This window comes from Mustela nigripes, chromosome 1 (assembly GCF_022355385.1).
Source record: "Mustela nigripes isolate SB6536 chromosome 1, MUSNIG.SB6536, whole genome shotgun sequence".
Taxonomy (NCBI): Eukaryota; Metazoa; Chordata; class Mammalia; order Carnivora; family Mustelidae; genus Mustela; species Mustela nigripes.
In genome coordinates this window covers 108,180,794-108,202,242 of record NC_081557.1, presented here as the reverse complement: position 1 = coordinate 108,202,242, position 21,449 = coordinate 108,180,794, and the positions used below count along the sequence as shown (strand labels likewise).

At 56.7% G+C, this 21,449-nt stretch overlaps 1 protein-coding gene across 2 annotated transcripts in view; it reads left to right on the top strand.

Annotated features, from left to right (window-relative positions):
- Positions 1–21,449, top strand: part of BIN3 (bridging integrator 3) — a 42,315-nt gene that overhangs the window by 19,639 nt on the left and 1,227 nt on the right. The window contains exons 2-8 of one of the 2 annotated variants that reach the window (XM_059371637.1): positions 1,328–1,376; positions 7,999–8,039; positions 8,452–8,513; positions 11,705–11,841; positions 12,387–12,427; positions 18,623–18,764; positions 18,980–19,114. In XM_059371637.1, coding sequence (XP_059227620.1) covers positions 1,328–1,376; positions 7,999–8,039; positions 8,452–8,513; positions 11,705–11,841; positions 12,387–12,427; positions 18,623–18,764; positions 18,980–19,114 — 607 coding nt within the window. Of the gene's footprint in view, positions 1–1,327; positions 1,377–7,998; positions 8,040–8,451; positions 8,514–8,540; positions 8,644–11,704; positions 11,842–12,386; positions 12,428–18,622; positions 18,765–18,979; positions 19,115–21,449 lie in introns of those variants that run through there. The other variant, XM_059371648.1, reaches the window with a different exon arrangement.

Sequence of the window (21,449 nt, the reverse complement as noted above, 5' to 3'; positions counted from 1 at the left end):
GTCAGCCAGCCCCAAAGGGTTAACGCCCCCAAATTACCGGGCTGGGTTAACAATAAACAGGATGTCCTCCAGAAATTAAATTTAAACCACTGTGACTCAGGCCAGCCCATCCTCTCAACCGGCTTGTTGTCTGGGGTTATTATCGGTGGTTAATTATACCATTGGGTTTAGCAACAGTGTTGGTCAGTTTGGGCCAAGAGAAAGCAGGCTTGGGCAGAAGGGGGTGCGGAGGCAAAGGGCAGGTGAATGGGTGGAAGCGGGAGGTTTGAACGGGAGCACTGAAAGGAGGGGGAGTGGCATTGTCCCCTGAGGGCTCTCCTGCTGTGGCCCTGCACCTGAGCTGATCCCAGGAGCACTTAACTCCCTGTTAGCTGAGCGGGGAGAAGTGGGTTCGGGGACTTTCGTTTCTCCAGCCATGGACACTGGCTGTGTTTGCCTCTGGCCTGGGCACGCTTTTCAGAATCGGAGAATCAAAATTCTCAGCACCTCAAGGCAGCTTCTGAATTACCCGGTTTGACCCTGTCCTTTCACAGAGTACGAAGTGAATCGCTGGGATCCTCCTTACCTGCAGGAGGGTGGCCGGCTCGGAGGCAGAGGCAGAGGCAGCAGTGGTGGGTTGCTTTAGACCCTAGACCTTGACCTTCCTTCTGTTATGCCAAACTGTCGTTGGTTTCCAAGTGGGGAACCTGCAGGGCAGAGCATCCCAGCAGGGTCAGCACAGACTTGGGCTAGGCTCAGAGTCCTCTACGAATTAACCATGGCTCACTTTTGTCAGTTCTTACCGGGAATGACCCAGCCTGGCTGGTCCTTCATGCCCCTGTAGCTTGTCATCCCTCTCCAGCCACAGCAGCCACTCTGTAGGGCTACTGTTTGTCCCTTGTAGCGAAGTAGTGAAGCCCCTAAGGCAGATGAGAAGTGCTGCTCGTGGTGTTTTTTTAAACGCTGGTTTTCAAGGCTGATCGCTACCCCGGTGAACCTGTAATTTCTGACTTTACAGCTCCTCAGGACGCAGATATACAGTGACTGTGAGCTGATCGGTGTCTCCCCTTTCCCGCCCCCACCCCTGCAATGCAGCTGCACACCGGACTCTTGCTAGAAGAGATGCTCTGGGGCAGAAGGTGGTGCCCACGACTCCCAGCTGACGCTCCAGAGCCTGGCACTCCGGAGCCCGGCCTGGCTACCGCCGGCTCTAGCCCCACGGGGTGTGCCGCACAGGGGCTGGGAGCAAGCCGCTGCAGGAGGACAGCAGCTTACACTTCATCAGTGCTTTTCAACCACATCCCTCCCCATCTCTCCTAAAAGCCCCCTTTGTCTCTTTCTCTCATAGGATTCCTTTCAAGATTGGGCAGCCCAAGAAACAGATTGTCCCCAAAACAGTGAGTAACCCGATTCTTTCATTCTGAAGCTCAGTCTCTCTCACGTGTCCTTTACAGAGAACCAGAACTTTAATTCAGCTCATCGTGGGCCTGAGAGGGCTGCGCCCAGGCTGCCTTCCTCCCAGCCGTGTCACTCTAGAACCTCACCTAGACTGGGGTTTGTGGGGACCTCCTAGCCTGGGACATTTTCCTTCTCCAGATCAGCCTGGGCTCCTCCCCATCATCCTTGGGTGGGTCAAGGAGGTAGGTGACAGGTGAGGAGGAATCTGTGGCTCCTGTAGGGCCCATCTCTATGATCTAGCTTGTAGTCTGTGCTTCCCTAAGAGGGCTCCTGAAACGTAGGCCCCCACCGAGGACATGTCCCAAACCTTTATCTCCAGCCAGTCAAGCTGTGTGAGGGTCAGGAAGCTTCTCTGGGGAGGTCCCTTTCTCTCCACTGCTAAAGGCATCTTGGCAAGGACCCAGAGTCTGCGGGAGGGCATGAGTGAATCCTACCTCCTTGAGAGTCTGCGGGTTTTGTTTTCTTTGTTTGTTTGTTTGTTTGTTTGTTTTTAAAGATTTTATTTATTTATTTGACACAGAGAGAGAGATCACGAGTAGGCAGAGAGAGAGGGGGAAGCAGGCTCCCTGCAGAGCAGGTAGCCCGATGCAGGCCTAGATCCCAGGATCCTGAGATCATGACCTGAGCCAAAGGCAGAGGCTTAACCCGCTGAGCCACCCAGGTGTCCTTAGAGGCTGCGGTTTTTATCCCTATTTTATCCCCAGAATGGGAGAGGAATCACAGATTCTTAGAAAGTTAGAGGTGGAAGCCCTTAGTGATCATCCCATCCAACCTGATATTTCTGGTGAGAAAACCAAGGCCCATGAAGTCACAGTGACTTGGAGCCTCTGTTCCATACACATTCCATTCCTTTGGGCTGCCTTCTTCAGGCTGTGAAGGTCTTCCAAGGTTGGGGAATTCTGGTAAAGAATGGTCTCTTGAACCCCCTATCCCACAAATTGGAGCCAGCTCTGGGTCTCACTGTGGGGAAGCATTACTACACACCGCCTCTCCTTGTGCCCAGCACTGTTGGCCTGCTGGAGCGCCTGACGGGCCTCCTTGGCTTCACAGCCTCAGCCCTGCTTGGCTAGGACTCAGGACTACAGAAAAGCTACCGCGGCAGTTTGGCAAGAAGGGAAGTTCAGCACACATCTGACCAATGGCTCAGTCTTTGGAAAATCCGAAGTCAGGCCACTTAAAAGGAAGTGCGCCTGCGTTTCTCTTACAAGTGAGGCAGGCCGAGGACAGACGGCACTTTACCTCCCATGCAGAGGCTGGCCATCTGTGGAGGCCCTCAGCTGAAGCACAGAGAATCTGGGCGTGCAAGTGTTGGGCTCTAGCCGGCTACAGGAAGTGGGAAGGTGTGGCTTTGAGTCTCCAGAGTTTAATCCAGGGCAGATCTGAAAGGGAAGTGGTTTTTTGAGAAGGGCCCTTTATTCCCCACACTCACTACCAAAACACAAACAGACAAACAGAAAACTCTCCCGACACCCTTACCTCTATGGAGATAGCCATTGTTCTCCATAGAAAAATACAGGCTACAATTTGCTTTCTAGCTTCTTTACCAGAGGCTCTTTTTTGACAGATCTCTGGGTCTTTTAATCTGAGGAGTGGCGAGGTCTCCCCAGAGGAAGGACAGGTACAATCCCAGTGCCGGCAGATGGCTTTACAGACAGGCTGCCGGATGAGCCCCTGGCCTGCTTCTCCTGCGCCTCATGGGGGTCTTGTTTGAGATAGAACTGTGGTCCTTTGACTTCGGGAATCTGCTCCCCCAGACAAACTGGGCATCAACTAGTGATTAAGAAGCCGGATTTGGGAGGTTTCCTGCCTGGATTCCCACCGCTCTGCCATGTGCTGTGTGTGATGACCGTAGACAAGGCCCTTACCCTCTCTGAGCCTTGCTTTCCTCCTTCGTAAGTGCAGACGATCCTGGTACTCATGCCGTTGACGTATTCAGAGTCTTATGTAAGGTCACGCGTATGAAGCACTGAACACAGCGTCTGACACATAACGAGCCCTCAAGAAATGTCAACTCCATGATGGGAAGACAGTTTCTAAACTCCTGGGGATGCAGCCTGTCCCGAGAGCAGCCGGATCCCCTAGTGGGGCAGGGAGGAAATGGTCGGCCGGGCCTTTGATCTCTCCCAAGGAACCAGAGCCATGTTAGGGCTTGGAAGAGAGTTCTATGCTCCCTCAACTCCCCAGAGGCACTGAAGTATGAAGAGTGAGAGCCTGCCCCTTTGGGTCTCTTTCTCTGCCACACAGGCCCCCTCCAGGCTCCCACAACAGGCCGGGCCCAGGCCATTATGGCAGCTGCCTGCACATGGTGGGAACACCCTGCTGGTCTTACCCGGGCTCTGTCAGAGAGTGGCAAACATGGCTGCCTGCTGACGGGAAGTCCTGGTGCCCCATCATGGGCAGAAACGCTCACATTATCTTCAGGGAGTTTCAGGAGGTTTTTGGCTCAAGGCACCCAGCTGCCGACACAAAGGAAGCACTGTGCGGTGCTCACACTCTTCTCCTGTGTCCAGGTCCTTAACTCGAGTTCCGTTATTGTCAGGGCTCAGGCTGGGGTAGTGTGTTCTCGGCAGGGGCTGGCCACGGCCCTGGAAGGGGCAGGACGGGCGCCCCCACACCCCCCAGTCCCAGCCTTCGGCTTAGCCCCCTCCTGCCCCTCCATCCCGAAGGCAACTGGAGCAGCTTGGCGTGGGGGAGGGAAGCAGCTCCTCCCTCTGCAACCGGGCAGGATGGACGCCATCTCTGAAGCAGTTAGCCTGGGTCACCACAGGCAGGAAGGCGCCCTCTCCGACTCTCAGCTGGGGCGGCGCTCCACAGCCTCAAGGCAGAACACTGGCCAGGTCGCCATGTCGAGCCTTCCCTGGAGGGAGATTGTCCCTTGCCAAGCAGAGAGTCTCTCAGCCGCATTTAATCATGTTGCGACATCCCTGGGAAAGCTGCTTCCCCCGCCCCCAGCACCCCTCAGAGAGAGGCTTCTTAGAACGCCTGCATGCCCTCCGCCCCAGCTCCGACCTGGCACAGTGCGGCTCAGGTGCCGGAGGCCCGGCCCTGCCTACCCATCTCCCTTTTCCCTTCACAAGTGGCAGTTTGGGTGGGAGCTCAGCCCCCTTTTTCCCTTCACAAATCCTGACTCTTGCTCCGTGTTAACCCTGACCCCAGGCCAGTGGCAGGGAGAGCGGGGAACAGCACCCAAAGCTGTGAGCATGCGGTGAGCAGCCTACGGTGGGGTGCTCAGTCCCCCTGCACTAACCTCGCCGGCCCGGCCCACCCTGACCCTCTGACAGTCTGCACATGTGTTTACATTCACATTGTTGACTTGGGGCCAGTCACCTCTTTGGCAAGAAGCATCAAGCATTCAAAGATGTTCAGATCTCTTGTGTTTGGCTCTTCCCTCAGAGTGGATAGACCTTGGACTGAGACTCGAGTGTGTCTCTCTATTCCCTTAGCCATTGTCTGAGGGGTCAGAATCCTGGTGGTGTTGCCTTGGCTCTTTCCCCCAGGGGAGGAGAGGGATCTTGAGACCATCGAGCTGTCAGAGCAAGCCACACCTGGCTACCAGAAGCAGAGGAGGGAAACGTTCATGGACATCGCAGGTGGCCACGTGGCCTTGAGCAGAGGCCAAAGGAGCCAGCCCTACCCCAACCTAGTTGTCAGCTGCCAGCATGAGACCTCGTTTCTCAGCAACCAGAGTGATCCAGCCCAGCTGGAACCCCACCGTCACTCACTCTCTGTGCAAGTCCAAGCAGTCCCGGCCAGGGGAACCAGGTGCTCTGCACCATCCCACACACACATCAGCACATGTGGGGATTGCAAAAGAGGGTGCTGGGAGCCAAAGCCATAGCTCCGGTGGGTCAGCAGGCTTCTCCGTACCCGCCTCCCCTCCAGGAGCACCGATTCCGTGTTCTTGATCTTCGGGAGGGCTGGATTCTGACCAAGACCTCCTTCATTTAATTTCTTTCTTTTGGGGAAAAAAGGCTTTTTGTATGTGAAGACTTTGCTTAGTCGTCACATCCTACAGAGTAAGAGAGGGGATGTGTCTTGTGAAGGAAGGCCCCGGTGCAACCCCCAGGCACACGATCCAGGCTTAGCTGAAGGTCTGGCTATCAGCTGACTCCATGCTATGTGCTGCCTGTCCTCCCAGCTGAGGGGTTAGGGTCCAGTCTGCACCCCACGACTGCTCTGGGCCTCCCAGCGCCCCTGCGTGTAGGAGAGGAGCAAGGAGACACCATCAGCAGGCCAGGCACCGGGCTCGGCACAGGCTACTAGGGGATCCTTCAAGCCAGCCAGCAGGCCCGACACCGCTAAAAAGCAGCAGCCACCGGGAAAGCCCAACCAGAGCGATCCCGTTCCGCTAGGAAAGAAACCCAGACTCAGAACGTTAGGTAGTATTTTTCATGCTGCACAGCTGGTATCAGAGTTCAGGTCTCATCCATCTTTGCTCACTCCTATCCCCCACCATCCTCGGTGGCACTGCCAGAGAAAGGGCTAGACTGCCACGGTGCGGACTTGCTGGGCCAGGGCCAGGCCCCCCACCCCAGAACAAAGCCCCCGCCTGCCATCTCACCAAATGCTGTTCAGGCTTTGGCTGAGACTTTGATTCCTGCCCCACTACACATCCCCCGGGATAGGTGGCACGTGAAGCTTTTGTCAGGAATATATGCTTTCATGGGTGTGAATATTGAATTTCTCTAGAGCAGCTTTTATTGGATCATAAGGAAGGTGATGATGAACATGTCAGGTTCCTGGGTGGAGAGAGAGCGGGGCAGGGGGTCTGCTGAAAAGAGAGCAAAGACTTACCGGAGAGAGGGAAACCAGTGGTGAATTTTACTTCACAGTTTTGTGTCAGGTCCCAGATGCTGGGCGCATAAAGTAAGAAGAGACCCCGAGCTCCTACCTCACAACTTGACAGTTCAGATGAGGAAAGTGAGGTATGTCCATGCAAGGGCAGAGACACATTGTCATGGTGTAGGTCCCTGGCTAGGCAGGTTCTCCAGTTCTCCTGCCCCCAGTTGGGGCTGCACATGTACACTTGTATATTGAATCTGTGCCATCTCTCCCACCAGTTCCCACGTCTGGTCTGTTCACCAGCAGAGCCCTCACACCTGGCAGAATATGTTGCACTTAATAGTTGCTCAGTAAATGTTTGTGGGGTTAACGAATGCTATTTTCAAAGCAGAGGACGGTGCTGAGTTTGGAGTCAGTCCAAATACTGTTCTGCCATTCTGGGATTATGTTGAGTTTACCCAAATGCACAGGAAGAGTATGGGGTCTGTGGGACTCCCCAATGCTTCACGGGGCACTGTGACAGAAGAGTGTGTTGATGAAGAACAGTGGGGCCTTGACACTTTGCACAGTTTCCCTCTCCGTGAGCTTCAGCCAGTCTGCCGGGAGATTGAGAAGCAGGGTTCAGGGCTCACACTGGCAGGAGTCTCTGGGAGCAGCCAAGAAGGCATCTTTCTTAGGTCATGACTTTAATTCATCAGCAAATACCTTTTTCCCCATTCTCAGAATGCCAGGTAAGAGCCCAGGCCTTGGAGCCAGGCCACCCGTGTCCCCATCCCGGCTCTGCCACTCTCTAGTGGTGTGATCATACGCGGTTTGCTTTGCCTCTGTCTGAGGGAGTTCCTGAGTACAGGGGGGTAATGAGTACCTCTGCCTCCTCCAGCTGTGGAGGAGCGGCTGTGGCCAGGAGCACGAGGTGAGCACCCTGAGAGCATGGAGCACCTCAGCCCAGAGGCTCAGCAAGCTGTCCAAGGAGCAGGTCCTGCGCATGTGGAAAGGAAGGAGGAGAGGTCTCAGTCCCTTCCTTGTGGCTCACAGATGTCATCTGCATCACAGGCCACTCTCCTAAGGGACCATAGCCAGGGCCCCGGTGGACAGATGAGGACATTCAGGTGTAGGTGTGCGGGTGGCTTTCTTGACTTCCCTGACGTGGAGGCAGCAGAATTGGGACCAGGACTCACGCTCACCTGATGTAAATGTTGCTGGCATCGGGGAAATCGGTTAACTTATGAAGAGTTTTAAGAGAGCATTGCCTAAGCCAGGAGTAACAATTTGCGCTGGGAACATTCCAGCACACAGAGTGGAGACAGGAGCTTTCTGGATCCACCCTGAAACACCTTGAACTTTGAAGGTCGCAGGAGGTAGGCCCTGTAAGGAAACCGGTAGTGGAGCAGCAGGGGACCGCCTGCTTCCCTGCTGGGCTGCCTGAGTCTCAATCACATTCTGAGCACCTCACTTGCCCCACGAGGGGTTGTGGGGGGTGGGGAGAGGGAACACAGCCCGGTGCCTCGCGCCCTGTGGTGGCAGAACAGAGCCACAATCTGCTGCTACTTGCCAGGCTGGCCTATGTGGGAGGGGAGTCTTTTGCCCTAAATCAAACACTTAATTAATTCGGGAACACAGGGATACTGTGTCGTTAACGATCTGCCAGTGCTTGTGTGGACTGGACGGGGTGGTTCTCCGCAGCCCCGGGGAGGGCGTGCGGGGAGTTTCAGCTGGCTGGCAGATTTTTTCCAGCGTGTTGTCATTTCTCCGATGATTGAGTTATCTCTTTGGTTACAGGTGGAGAGAGATTTTGAGAGGGAGTATGGAAAACTCCAGCAGTGAGTGTCAAATCCCAGAAGGATGGGGGGTTGGGGGGAGAAGGGCAGGAGCCTCCCGCCAGGTCTCAGCTCCAACAGGACTCCTCCTGGCACTGCCAACAGCAGGGCCGCTCCTCTGTTCCACCAGCAGCCCGGGAGCCGAGGGCAGCTCAGTTCACAGACTGCCAGAAATTCTCCCCCAGCTGATAGCTGTGTGAGAGTCGTTAACTCTTAGCCTTTGGGTTCTTGGCCTCGCACAGAGCTGGCAGTGGCCCTCCCATTGGTAGGACAGATCCCCGCGCTACAGGGGCCCCTGCTTCTCCTGGCAGGCGGTCCAGAGCGTCAGGTTGGGCTTAGCTCAGGTAGATGGGAAGGAAGGGGCTGAAGCAAGCTGGCGGTGCCAGGTGCCCAGGACCATGCCCCTGCCTTGCAGGCTGGAGGAGCAGACCAGGAGGCTGCAGAAGGACATGAAGAAGAGCACCGATGCTGACCTGGGTAGGTGGCGTATCCCTAAGCCAGGCCTAGCCTGGGGATATAGGTGGACCTCCGGCCCTCTGTCACATGCGGCTTGGCTCCCGAGGTCTGTGCACAGGGCCAGATGCTGCTGCTCATCCCCAGGACGCAGGTGGGTCTGGACACGACTGCCCCGGCACCTCCAGGCTATGTGCGTCTTTTTGTTTTGTGGGTAGCTCCAGGTTGCCTGGGTGGAATCTTTGTTCATAGATCACCACTGCCTTTCCAGTACAGGAGAGGCTGTGATAGGGCACCTGGGTGGCTTAGTTGGTTAAGCATCTACCTTCAGTTCAGGGTCCTGGGATCAGAGTCCCGCATTGGGCTCCCTGCTCAGTGGGGAGTCTGCTTCTCCCTGTGCCTCTGCCTGTTGCTCCCCCTACTTGTACTCTTTCTATATATCAAGTAAATAAATAAAATCCATATTTTTTTCTAAGAATTTTATTTATATGACAGAGAGCACAAGCAAGCAGAGTAGCAGGTAGAGGGAGAAGGAGAAGCAGTCTCCCCACTGAGCAAGGAGCCAGATGTGGGGCTCGATCGCAGGACCTTGGGAACATGACCCAAGCCGAAGACAGTAGCTTAACCAACTGAGCCACTCAGGCGCCCTAGGAAATAAAATCTTAAAAAAAAAAGAAAGAGAGAGAGAGAGAGGCTGTGACTTACTGCTTCCTTTCCTGGGTGCTTCTCCCAACAACCACAGGGTCGGAGCACAGATGAAGGGAAGCTAGTGTTTTCAGAGTGAGCGGCTCTAGAAGCAGTGGAATGTCAGAGACCCATGAAGTGGATAGCATGGTTTTCTAATAAAGAAATCAGGATAAACGGAGGACCCCTGGAGCCCGGAGTCGAGAGCAGAGTCTCTGGACAGAGACTGAAATAGCGGCGCCCCAGCCCCGCCCAAGGCCTGCACCCCACAGCCGGTGCTGCTGCAGCTGGTCCAGGGACCCCATTTTGAGAACTGCTTCTCCAGATGGTTGAGGGGAATCAAATTTCCTGATCTTAGGGTCTCCTCAACTGCCTTGACAAGATCCAAAATCCCATCCCGCGTGCCCAGGCAAGTCCACCTGCATGTGACCAGTCTTTGTTGACTATTACATTCTGAGGGTGCATCAGGGCTCCAGAGACCTATGTGGCGTCTAAGACCCCCCCTTTAAAGTTCAAAGACCGCCAGGCTCCCAGTTTGTGCTGGGCTGGCCACACCCTCCCAGTCCCTAAGAGTGGGGGCCCAGCAGCGCTCACAGAGGCCCGTGAGGACTCCCGGGGTCGGGGGAATTCCATGCTGTTAATTAACTTCAGAAGGTCTGGATGATTCGAACAGAGACAAAGGCAGGAAGTGTGAACGTTTCAGGAGAGAAAAGGAAAATTGGGAAGAAAGTCTTCCCCCATTCCAACTTTTCAGGGTTTTTTCTTCAAATATTTAAAAAAAAAAAAAATTAGTGGAAGAAATTTTTCAAACACGTTTCCAGTTTTGTCTGAGGCTTTATCCTTTCATTATACCGTCTGAGGTCATCTCATAATCCAGGCAGGTTCCACATGATGTCTGCTCCTAAGCCTGCAAAGTCACTTCACAGCTTCGAAAGAGGGTTTTTTGCTCCATTGCTTTAACATTTCTGGGAGGTCTGCTTTCCTGGGCTTCTCCCATACTTTGCCCCTTTGCTGGGTGAAGGCAGCAAGCTCTCAGGTTCGAGAAAAAACCAGGACAAAAAACCTCTTCATAGGCATGTGGAGGGGCCCGAGGGAAGAGGGGCCCCCCTGGTGGGCTTCTCTTTCTCCCCTTCCTCAAGGCGGGCTGGGGTTGGCCTTAGGGATGCTCCCTCCTTAGATGCAGGGGCCAGGCGAGGCCACATCTGTCATGAACTGGAGTGACCCTTCTTTCATCCATGCAAAGACGTTTTTTCACATTTAATAACATCTCTGAAATCAAGACACCGTGGCACTTGATAGCGTTTAGTTGGCACTTTTGTCCTTTCCTAATGGTCTGTGCGGTAACGATGTATCTTGCGATTGCTAGCATCTTAAATTCATGGCATGAAATAGTAATATATTCAGAAACTTATTTTCCCCTGAGACCTTGAAACTGGCACAGACAGTATGGAGCAGGCCGGGCCCTTCTCCCGTCTCTCGTCCTGCCCCTGTAGAATTTTTTTTTACAAGTAATGGAGACCTAAAAACTTGTCTGGGACCAAGAACCCCAGAGCTGCTGATAGAGCTCCCTCCGAGGCCCTGTGATCTCCGGGCTCCCCATATGTCACACAGGGTGTCAGAACATATGGACAAGGCTACAGAGGGGCAGTGGTCTCCGTGCATGGGGAAATTACCTTGGACAGCATAAGCAGATACCCTGGCAGAGCCTGTGGGGCCCAACCACAGTGTCTCCAGGCCTGGTCAAGCAGTGGACGGGAGGCAGGTGCCTGGAGGCGGGGCCTGGCTCGGCACTTGTTGCTGTCTGACCTGTAGGCCATTTTGAGCTCTTCTGAGCCTCACCTGCCTCATCTGGGAAATGGAGCCAAAATACACCACCCCAGATGTCTCCTGGGTTGTTGGAGCCCTGAATGAAATGGGGGTGGGGGGAGTAGTGGGGTGGAACCCATTGACAGCTTTGGAGTTCTTGGTCTGGTACAGGTTTTTAAGGCTCCATTGTTGGGAGACACAATGAGAGAGGGAACACAAGCAGGGGGAGTGGAAGAGAAAGAAGCAGGCTTCCCACCAAGTAGGGCATCCAGTGCAGGACCCAATCCCAGGACTCCGGGATCATGACCTGAACTGAAGGCAGATGCTTAACGACTGAACCACCCAGGCACTCCTAAGAGTTTCTTTAAAATGCACGTTCTTGGATTCCAGACTTATTGAATGAGAATCTGTAGAGCTAGAAATAAGTATTTTTTTATAGCTTCCCACCCAAATGATTCTGTTAAAATCTAGAGTTCAGAAAATTAAGTCATTGCAAAAGGTAAAGCCTCTCAAAAGAATTACCCAGAGTGGCATCCAATGGTCAGGAACAGTCACCGGACAGTAAGGACTTGTGACTCATGCTCTCTGGTACTCCAAAGCTTTTATGGTGTGCAGCCTGGGGGAGGTCAGGGTATGGCCCCTGGACTGCAGGAGGACGGGGTTCCTGGCAACAAGACCTTGAAGCCTGTCCCTTCCCAGGTTCACTGAGCTTTGACCTCTTACAGCCATGTCCAAGTCTGCCGTGAAGATATCCTTGGACTTGCTCTCCAATCCCCTCTGCGAGCAAGACCAGGACTTCCTGAACATGGTGACAGCTCTGGACACGGCCATGAAGCGGATGGATGCCTTCAACCAGGAAAAGGTAAGTGGGGTCTCTCCTGCCTTCTCACTGCTTCTGTGTGGGTGGAGTGCCTATGTGGAGTCCTTAATGGGCTTGGTCTTCTCTTCGGCCGCCTTCGAGCCCTCTGAGGCCCGAGTGTTGCAAGCCCTGGGAGCTCTTTCCCAGCCCTGCCTCAGCCCTGGTTGCTTCCCATGGTTCACTCACCGTGAGAGCTGTGCACGCCTGCAGCCCCTTTCCCTCGCTATTGTTGCCCACCCGGCCTCCCCACAGAGCAGGGCTGCAGTGGGCAAGCGGGAGGACACCTGACCTGAAACCAGAACCAGAACAGTACTCCCTGCTGCCCTCAGGCGTCCTGGGCGTCAGCTCACTGCAGCAGCAGAGTTGGGGTGCCCCACCTGCCAGTCCCGCCCCAGTCCCCCCAGCCTGGGTCTCGTCCCTGCCCGGGGTTCTCAGCAGAGCCCCGAGGCTGCTTTTCTCTTCTCAGGAACCTGGCTGGAGCCTCCCGTTTGAGGAAGAGTCTGACTTCCCCTCGGTGTTGATGTCTTTGGGTTTTTTGCTCTTAACAGGTGAACCAGATTCAAAAGACTGTGATTGAACCCTTAAAAAAGTAAGTAAAGGTCGTCTGGGGACCACAGGCCTCAGAGACCTGGGCTCAGGGCACTTATTGGAAAGGCAGGCCCACTGGCCAGTTGGTGGCCAGATAGCGTCTCTAGCAGCCTGTTTCCAGATGCACGCAGGGCTGACCAGAATCACAACAGGGACACCAGCCTCGGGCCCCGTGGTCCCCGGGGGTGGTTCGTGTGGTGGCTCCAGAGCGCGCGCACCTGGCCCTGGTGCGCCCAGTGACCACGAGGCACTTCCGATCTGCCGCGCCGGACGACCTCTGCTCTGGTGGTCACTTGGCCATTTTCCCCTTTGTTCCTGGTGGAGAAGCAGAGGGCCCGGAGCTTGCTGCGTTGGGCGAGCAGAGATCTCAGCCGGCCCTCTGTGGGGATGGGCAGGGCCTTTCATCTCCCCGCCACGCTGGGAGAGCAGCTGCCTGGAGCGTTCGGCTTTTGAAATGTGGGGGTGGCTGCACATGGGGAAGGGCGCAGCAGCGGGGTCCTGCCTGGGAAGGTCCCCTAACTCGTGACCTGTCAGGGTCAAAAGTTCTTCTGTAAGACTCATTTTCTCTCCGGCAGGCCCTGGGCAGTGATCAGACGGGCCTATTCCCTGAGTCCCCAGAGGGGGTGGGCAGGAGGAGCATTGCCTTGAAGCTCCCGGATCACTTCATCTTCCCCCCCAGCCTCTCCCAAACTGCCTCTGACCTAGAAAGGCTCCCGCTCCAGCCCGGCAGCTGCACTTTATTACCTCTCCTGTGGTGGTCCCTGGCAGCTGCCTCACCAGGCCCGGGTAATGAGGCTCTGCTAATTACCATTAGGCCTGGACCGGGGCCCAGAGGGAGACGAAGAGAACAGGTTTTGGTCCTCCAGCCCCTGGCGTTGGGGCTCTGGAGCTCTTCGCTCCCTGTTCGGGTCCAAGGGGTGGGGTTAGGGAAAGCTGTTTCTAGGCCTGGGCTGTCTGGAGGCTCGGCCTGCGTGGGAAGAGATTTTTCCCTGCATCCCCCATTCCTTCCCTGAACCCCGGCCCTCTGTCCCTTGCTCGGCCCCGGGTCGCAGGGTCCCATGAGGAACTGGGTGCCGAGGAGGCTGGTGGCTTGGGAGGGAGGTGTCAGCAGGAGCTCCATTGCTGGCAGCCTTCTGACCGGGTCTCTGGGACCGAGGGTCGACAACTGGATGGGAAGGACCAGGGGCCGCCACTGAGGCTGCCATGGACACCCACGGCTAGCAGAGCTAGGCAGGGGACACCAGCTCAGAGAACAAGGGGACTGACTCCCATCTCGATTTCACAACCAAGGAGGCGGCCTTGAAATCTGATGCCTGGCTTCTAGAGCCAAATGGAGAGAAATCCCGGCTGCTTCCCACCGCCCCAGCAGCCCACCACCTGCCAGGAAGGTGGGTGAGCAGCACAGTGGGCGGGCACCATCTCCGCAGCAGATCCGCTGACCTCTGCCTGAGCCTCCCAGGCCTGCCTGCCTCCCTGGCAGGCTCCTCCATCCCAGCGCCGACATGCGATCTCCCCTAACCACATAAAACCGGCAATGCCTGTTGCCGCCTCTTGCCAGGAGAGACGCTCCCAGGGACCCTGGTACCGGAAACAGGAAACTGCAGCTTTCCTGTCCTCCGATGAAGAACATCGCCACATGGCTGCCCGGCCGCCCCCAGTCTCCCCCCAGGGGGCTTGGCCTCTAATCCCCCAGTCTCTGGGCTGTGTTCACATGGTCGGACGGGGATGCTTTCAATTTCCCTTTCCTGGTGGGTGGAAGATCCCGGCTGTGTGGGCACGGATTGAGGAATGGCAGGCATTCCCCACCAGGGCCGGCTGCTCGCAGCCTACCTCCCAGCCGGCCTCTTTCTCCTTCCCCCTTTCCCTCCTCCCTCTCTCTGCCTCCTCACCCCATCACTTGGGGCTTGGGGGGGGCAGTTTGGTTGAACCTTAGGACAGTCATAGTCACCTGGGCAGAGCTTCAGTGACGGTGTGGCGTGGGCCCAGCCCAGTTCGTCCTTCTTGGAAGCGTAGACACAGCACAGATTTTAGGAGCTTGCGACCTAGGCGGATGCCAAAGTGGCACCCTCGGGAAGAAGGATCCGGATGGTCTGTAATCGCCACGGTGGTGCTGTGCGGTGGGCGGGCCAGCATACCCGCAGCCCTGGCCAGGTCCCTACTCCATCTATCGAAGGGGAGGCCTGAAGTCCATCCCTGTGGTGGCTCAAGTCTGCGCTCAGGAGGAAGGGGACAGAGGCGGCTATGGGCTGAAGTGGTGGCCCGTGGTGGGTTGGGCTGCCTATGGAAAGTAGAGTCTGCCTGCGGGCCCTGGCCCAGGGCCTTCTGTGTTTGCAGTGTTCCCCGTGATCCCCGTCACCGCTAATTATCAGGGAAAGTGGGACACTGAGCAGAGGGGGTCCAGCTTTACAGCCTTGTTTCTTAGTGGCAGCCCGGTGAAAGTGTGCACTTCTGGCCTCAGGGAGAGCCGGGTCCCCCACCTTTCCTGGTCAGCTGAAATCAGCAGGTACCCCTGAGCAGTCGTGGGAGCAAGTCTGAGAAGGCCCAGGGAGCAGCCTGTGCCTACCCCACTTCCCTGCCCCCTTTCTTCCCTGACTTGAGGATGGAGGAGAGCACCAGACACTCCACACCTGGGGCCCTGGACCGCTGCCATCCGGGCTCCTGGCCTTGCTCCCCAGCCTGGTGCCCACACTGCCCAGCGCAGGGAGCCGGCAGAGTCTCGCGTGTCATGTCCACGTAGTTAATGGGGGGGTGGGGCCTCACTGGGGCAGTAACCGGAACCAGGATTACAGAGCCCTGGGCCGCCACGTTTTTGTCTGCCACCTCAAATGCACTGTCTGGTCTCCCTGCCCGCCCTCAGTTCACCCACTTTAATGTAAGTAGGGCATGACACCTGCCTCTTCCCGCAAGGGAGTCCCGGAGCCCAGGGCCCAAAGCCACCCAGGTGGTAAGTGACTCCTGACCCGCCTGTGATGACCTAAGCCAGCTAAGCCTCCTGAGGCCTCTTGGTGTGACTGAGTGGTACCATCTTGGGTGGCAGAAGTTACCGTGGTAAAGAGATGTTTGGCTCTAACAGAGCAGTTGGGGCCAGTGTGCGCTGGGGCCACTTCTTCCCCACAGGGAACAGGTGGTCTTGCTTCCAGAGACTGAGCCCCGTCTTGGAGGCACACCCACTCTTACACTTGGTGGGCCCTGAGGTTGCCTGGGATCGTGTGGACATCTGTAGTCCTGGCCCCATGCCTTGCTCCCTCCTTGGGGCCCGGGGCTTGGCCCCCCGTTGGGAGTCCTGTCTCCTTTATAAGCTGATCCAGTCCTTGCATGTAGTCGGTGTCTCTGGTGCCTTTGACACAGGAAGGCTCTGGGAACCGACCCCCAGTGACAACAAAGGACGAGCGGAAAGACAAGTGCTGCTGGGGTCAGAGGGTATCCAGAACTGCACCATCAACCAGTATGGTGGTCATCCCACCCAGCCCCCGAGACCGTGCCCCGCGTGCTGTGTTCATGCTGCTGCCCTCTTTCTAATAGAAAACGCTTCACCTGCTGCTTCCTGCTCCTCGTCCTGTCTGCGCCCACTCCCCCCAAGGCCACCTGCAGCACGGACAGCAGAGGCCCTGGCCCTGGGGCCACCTAGTCAAGTCAATTCTAATAAGAGAATGAGGGTGCCAGCAGTGGCCCCTGGTCTGGCTGGGGTGGAGGAGGAGGTGCTCTCTCTCTCAGGCTCCATTGCACCTGCTGCCTTGAGCCCCCACCTCTCAGCTGCTGGTCACCCTCCTAGGAAGGGAGAGGGGTTCGCCTAGCCACTGAGACCCCATCAGAGAGCCCCTACCAGAGGCACAAATGGCGAGGCCAGTCCTTGCCGGTGATCTCATCTCTGCAGACCTACCATGGATTGGAGGGAGCGGGGGGACACCTTTGTCCTGGAGGTAGCCAGTCCCCACACCCAGTTTGCACAGCACCAAGGAGACCTCTTCTGCGGTCAGATCTGTCGTTCACTGTTGATCTGATGACTGATTGGTCTAAGGGCATGTCTTAGCCACTTTTAGCCTTTCCAGTGGGGTAGTGAGCCCATCAGCACTCCCCATTCATTAAAGGGATGCGTTTTAGTGCCCTTTCTTAGGGATAAGCCTTTTGTTCCACCAGAATCTCCTGCCAGCATCCCTTAGCCTTGGCCGGGAAATTCAGTGCTTTGGTCAAATTTATATTCTCTGTTCTCTGGCAAAAAAAAAAAACAAAAACATTATTCTGTGTCACAGGCACTCTTGACTTGATGAGGCTTTTTTTTTTTTTTTTTTTTTAAGATTTCACTTATTTACTTGACAGAGACAGAGATCACAAGTAGGCAGAGAGGCAGGCAGAGAGAGAGGAGGAAGCAGGCTCCCTGCCTTGCAGAGAGCCCGATGCGGGGCTCGATCCCAGGACCCTGAGATCACGACCCGAGCGGAAGGCAGAGGCTTTAACCCACTGAGCCACCCAGGTGCCCCTGATGAGGCTTTTAAAAACCAAATTCATCTGAGGCACCTGGGTGGCTCAGTTGGTTAAGTGACTGCCTTCGGTTCAGGTCATGGGATCCTGGGATCGAGTCCCACATCGGGCTTGCTGCTCAGCAGAAGTCTGCTTCTCCCACTGACTTCCTCTTCTCTCATGCTCTCTCTCTTTCATTGTCTCTCTCTGCCTCTCAAATAAATAAATATTTTTTTAAAAAAATTATCTAACTAGAATTTTAAATAAAAAAGTGAAAAGAAAGAACCCCAAATTTGTGGGCGTACCCCTTTGAGAGGCAGACTTGGAGAATCGTTCCTGATGTGGCATCCAGGCTATCTAATCGTGGCCTGGGAGCTACTGGGCACCCATGAAGGGGGGAGTCCCCGCCACGTGCTTCTGCCTCTGAGTTGCCCCCTCTGGGGCTAGCAGCCTCAAATAACCCCAGGGCTGCCACCACCCTTTACCTCAGTTGCGGGGCCAGATCTGCTCGGGCTGCAGGCTCCCCCGGTTTACAGAGCAGACACCTGCCGCATCCCACAGCAGCGACAGCTCCCCCTGCCCTGCAGGCTTTGCATTCAGGGAAGCTGGCCTGTCCCCTCCTGTCCAGAACACCTGCTTGCAGGTTTCTTGGTCTTCAACACTTATTAATCAAGGGAAGGGCAGCATCCCTGCCTGGGATGCGGTCCTGCCCTCTGTCTATCTCACGATCTCCTTGCCCTTCCTGATTAAAGATGACACCTGTCGCAGAGATGATGCCCACAGGGACCAAAGTGTCCACTGCCACTCTGTGTGAATGGCATGCTCCTCAGCCTTTCCCTGTGGTCCTTTGGAATGGTGGGTGGGGTGGGGGAGCCAGGCAGATGCCCTTAAGTTTTCCCCAAACATCTGGTTGGACGGTTGTCACCATTTCAGTGGGAGAACCAGAGGATTCCTACTTGTGCCATGGTCTGCTGATAGAAATAGGCTCAGACTAGGTTTTTTGTTTTTGTTTTTGTTTTAAAGACGCCACTTATTTATTTGATAGAGACACAGCGAGAGAGGGAGCACAAGCAGGGGGAGCAGGAGAGGGAGAAACAGACTTCCTGTCAAGCAGGGATCCTGATGTGGGGCTCCATCCCAGGACCCTGGGATCATGACCTGAGCTGAAGACAGACACTTAATGACTGAGCCTCCCAGGTACCCCCCAGACTAGGTTTTGACTGTAGGTGGCACCTGCTAGCGTCAGGATGAGGTGGTGGGGAGGTGCCAGAGAACTGGGACTCCTGAGCTCTCTGCTGCATGGTCACTACTTCATGGCAACCTTGGACGTGTCATGTTGTCTCTCTCTGGCCTCAGTTTTGATTGTTGTATGAAAGGAAGATGTTGGGCCAAGGAATGCGAGGAGTCTTCAGCTCTGCCGTTGTTCTGTTCTGGGTCTCTGCCATGGCCAGGGCCATGTGAGACAGGCGGGGGAGGAGCAATGGCCGCGACAGTGGCTCCCAGCATTCCCACCCCCGTGGCTCATCTCGGGTCAGCAGGCTGACCCTCGGCCCTGCCTTCTTTCCCTCGGCCTGACCCCAGAGAGCACCCTCAGTGGCAGGAGCTCATCCAGCGCCGGGGCCTCAGCTGGTGTGCTCGCGCCAAACCCCCAAGTGCACTCAGCAGGCGCACGGGCTATGCGCTTGGCAGCACCCCAAGCTGCTAAGCCACAGCTCGCAGAATGGCCTGTGTCCGACAGGTTCGGCAGTGTCTTCCCAAGCCTCAACATGGCCGTGAAGCGGCGGGAGCAGGCCTTGCAGGACTACCGGAGGCTGCAGGCCAAGGTGGAGAAGTACGAGGAGAAGGAGAAGACGGGGCCCGTGCTGGCCAAACTCCACCAGGTACCAAGGAAAGGGAGCAGTGGATATGGACAGTGGGCCCTGTGGGACCCTGCACCCAGGCCGCCTCCACCTGGGGACTGACTCCGGGGCTGTGGGAACAAGGCACAGATGTTCCAATGCTCCCCACCCACCTACCCCCAGCACACACATCGTGCCCCCAGCGTGGATGCCAGGTCAGCCACCAGGAGCCCTGACCCCGACGTCTTGCTTTCCAGGCCCGAGAAGAGCTGCGGCCTGTGCGGGACGACTTCGAGGCCAAGAACAAGCAGCTCCTGGATGAGATGCCGCGGTTCTATCACAGCCGGCTCGACTACTTCCAGCCCAGCTTTGAGGCCCTGATCCGAGCCCAGGTGAGGACGCTGCGGCACTCTTGCTCTGCAGGGAGCCAGTGCTGGGCTTTGTAGCGCCTCCCGGGCGGCCACCTGCAGCTGGAAGGGTGTTCGGCCGCTCTCCTCTCTGCTAAGATGGTGGCACTGCCACCCTGCCCCAGGCACGGCCTCCGGGGACCGCATCTGCTGGTGTTTGCTCCACTTCCTGACTTGGCTCCTCCATTGCTCTCTGCCCTGGGATAAGGTGCCTTTTTGTTGAACGGCTTTTCCCCCACGTCCTCTCCCTCCTGCCCCCCGGAGAAACAGGCCGCACTGTCAGTGCCCCCACTTTGGCAGGCAGGTTCTCAGCATGGCGTGCTCAGCCAGCCACAGAGGCCTACAGGGGGAAGGCACCTTGCTCAATACCCTGTGTCTGCACTTCCCCACTCTTTACTCCCCTTCATTAGGCAGGTACTGCAGGGTGGCCTGACGTCTAGCTGCCCCTGGAGGGGTGTCTGAACCCTGGGGAGGGCACCCAGCCATGGTGTGCCTTCCAGAACGGCAAGCTGGCCCCAGGCTGGGTGTGCGTGACAGTGTGGGAATAGCACCCTGGTCGGGCTGCTAGAGGATTGGACACAGGCTAAGACCCTGTCTCCCACTCCTCGGGTGTAAGGACACAGAATGTAGCACAGAGCTCCTGTCCTCCTCACCTGCCATTCAAGCCATTAGCAGGGATTTTTCTCCCCATTTGTAAGAGAAAATGTCAAGGTGCCAAAGCCAAGAGGTCTGCGCCAGGTGGGACCCCCAACCTGCGGCAGGAGCTCAGCACGCTGCTGCTTTTCCCTCAGTTCCCCGTCACTAGCAAAGCTCGAGGCTCAGCCACTTCCAGGCCACTTCTGCTTTTGGCCTGGGTGTCTGGCGCCCTCCAGTGGATACATTCATTCCTTGCAGTCAACAGGCACAGGCGCACCGAAGACGGGATTCCGCCTCCCCAGTTTACTGTCTTTGGACGCTACCCAAACGTATGGGGCTGCCCACCTGGGCTCCGAAACCCTGAGCAGGGTTGATGGTGGAGCTGGACCTTGTTAGTGACAATGTTCTGGGTCGCTAGGGAGAAATGAGGCAGAACATTGAACTTACACAAGTGAGGGGCTCTGCACCCGCCCCCAGAGCATTGCCCCTAGAGGTGAGGGCTTCCTTCCAGCAGTTCAGCCCTGGCCCCGTGGAGGAATGTGTTTAAGGAGACCCCTGCCTTCCCCGTCCTGCGCCACCACCGCCCCTGCTCCCCACCCCCACTCCGCCACGTGCTGCCTGCCCCCTCCATTCTATTCACAGTAGGACACTCCAGGGTGCCCAGAGGGGCAAAGGGTAGCCCTGTAACCAGGCAGTGGGGTGGCTGGGGGCTGTTTGCTGCCTCCTCGGCACCAGCCTCCCCCTCCCGAGGCTGTTGCTGCCATTAGTCACTAGAGAAGTGAGCATTCCCAGTGACTCAGCCTTCGCAGTGCGGCTCTGGGGCAGGGAGTGGGGGGCCGGGCGGGCCAGCCCCTGCCTTCCCCCAGCATGAGTTCAGGCCCATGGGCACACCTTCATTTAGCTCCCCCCTCCACACAGTGGATATCCAGCTGTGGGAGTGCGGGAGACACTCCCTCAGAAGCACCTGAGCCACAACCCTGTCCCCAAACTTGCTCTGCCTTGCCTTGCGGTACTAGCACTCTGGGCTCTCCCCAGAGACAGCTTGAAGCTGGAGGTGACATGACTTAGGGGTGTCCAAGTAGTGTTTTGAAGAGCATGAATCGTTTTCATTAAAGTAGGTGTTTGCCTTTGATCATGAGGTGGAGACTGAGGCAGAAGTGGCCCCTGGAAAAGGTGCTGGGTCTGAGCAGCTGGCGGCTGGCTGTGACCTGCTGGTGGGTCGCCCCCATGCGTCAGCTCGCCCGCACTCCCCTGCCATGCGGCTCTCCCGTCAGCCCTGATGCCATACATGCAGGCACGGGCAACGCGCTGGGCTCTGAGCCCTGCCTTCGGAGCCACACAGCCGAGGTAACGCTGAGTACGTGGTGCCACCTGTCGACAGCGGGACAGCTCAGGAAGTAACAGACGGCTAGGGAGGGTCCCCTTCCTCGCCTTTCCTTCTCAGATGGACTCCCGGAGCTCTGGGGGCCCGCCACACCCTTCCTCCTCTGGATGAAGGTGTCCGGCTTCTAGCTCCGCTAAAGCAGCGTCTAGTCAGTGCCTGCCTCCCTGGTTTTCCCAGGACCTGCCTAGGTGTCCTAGGGGCTAATTCCCCCACCCCGGCCTTGGGCCTCCTCCACCTCCCTGCACAGCACCCTCTGCCCCTCAGCTGCCTGGAAGGCTTGGAGGCAGAACCCCCTCCTTC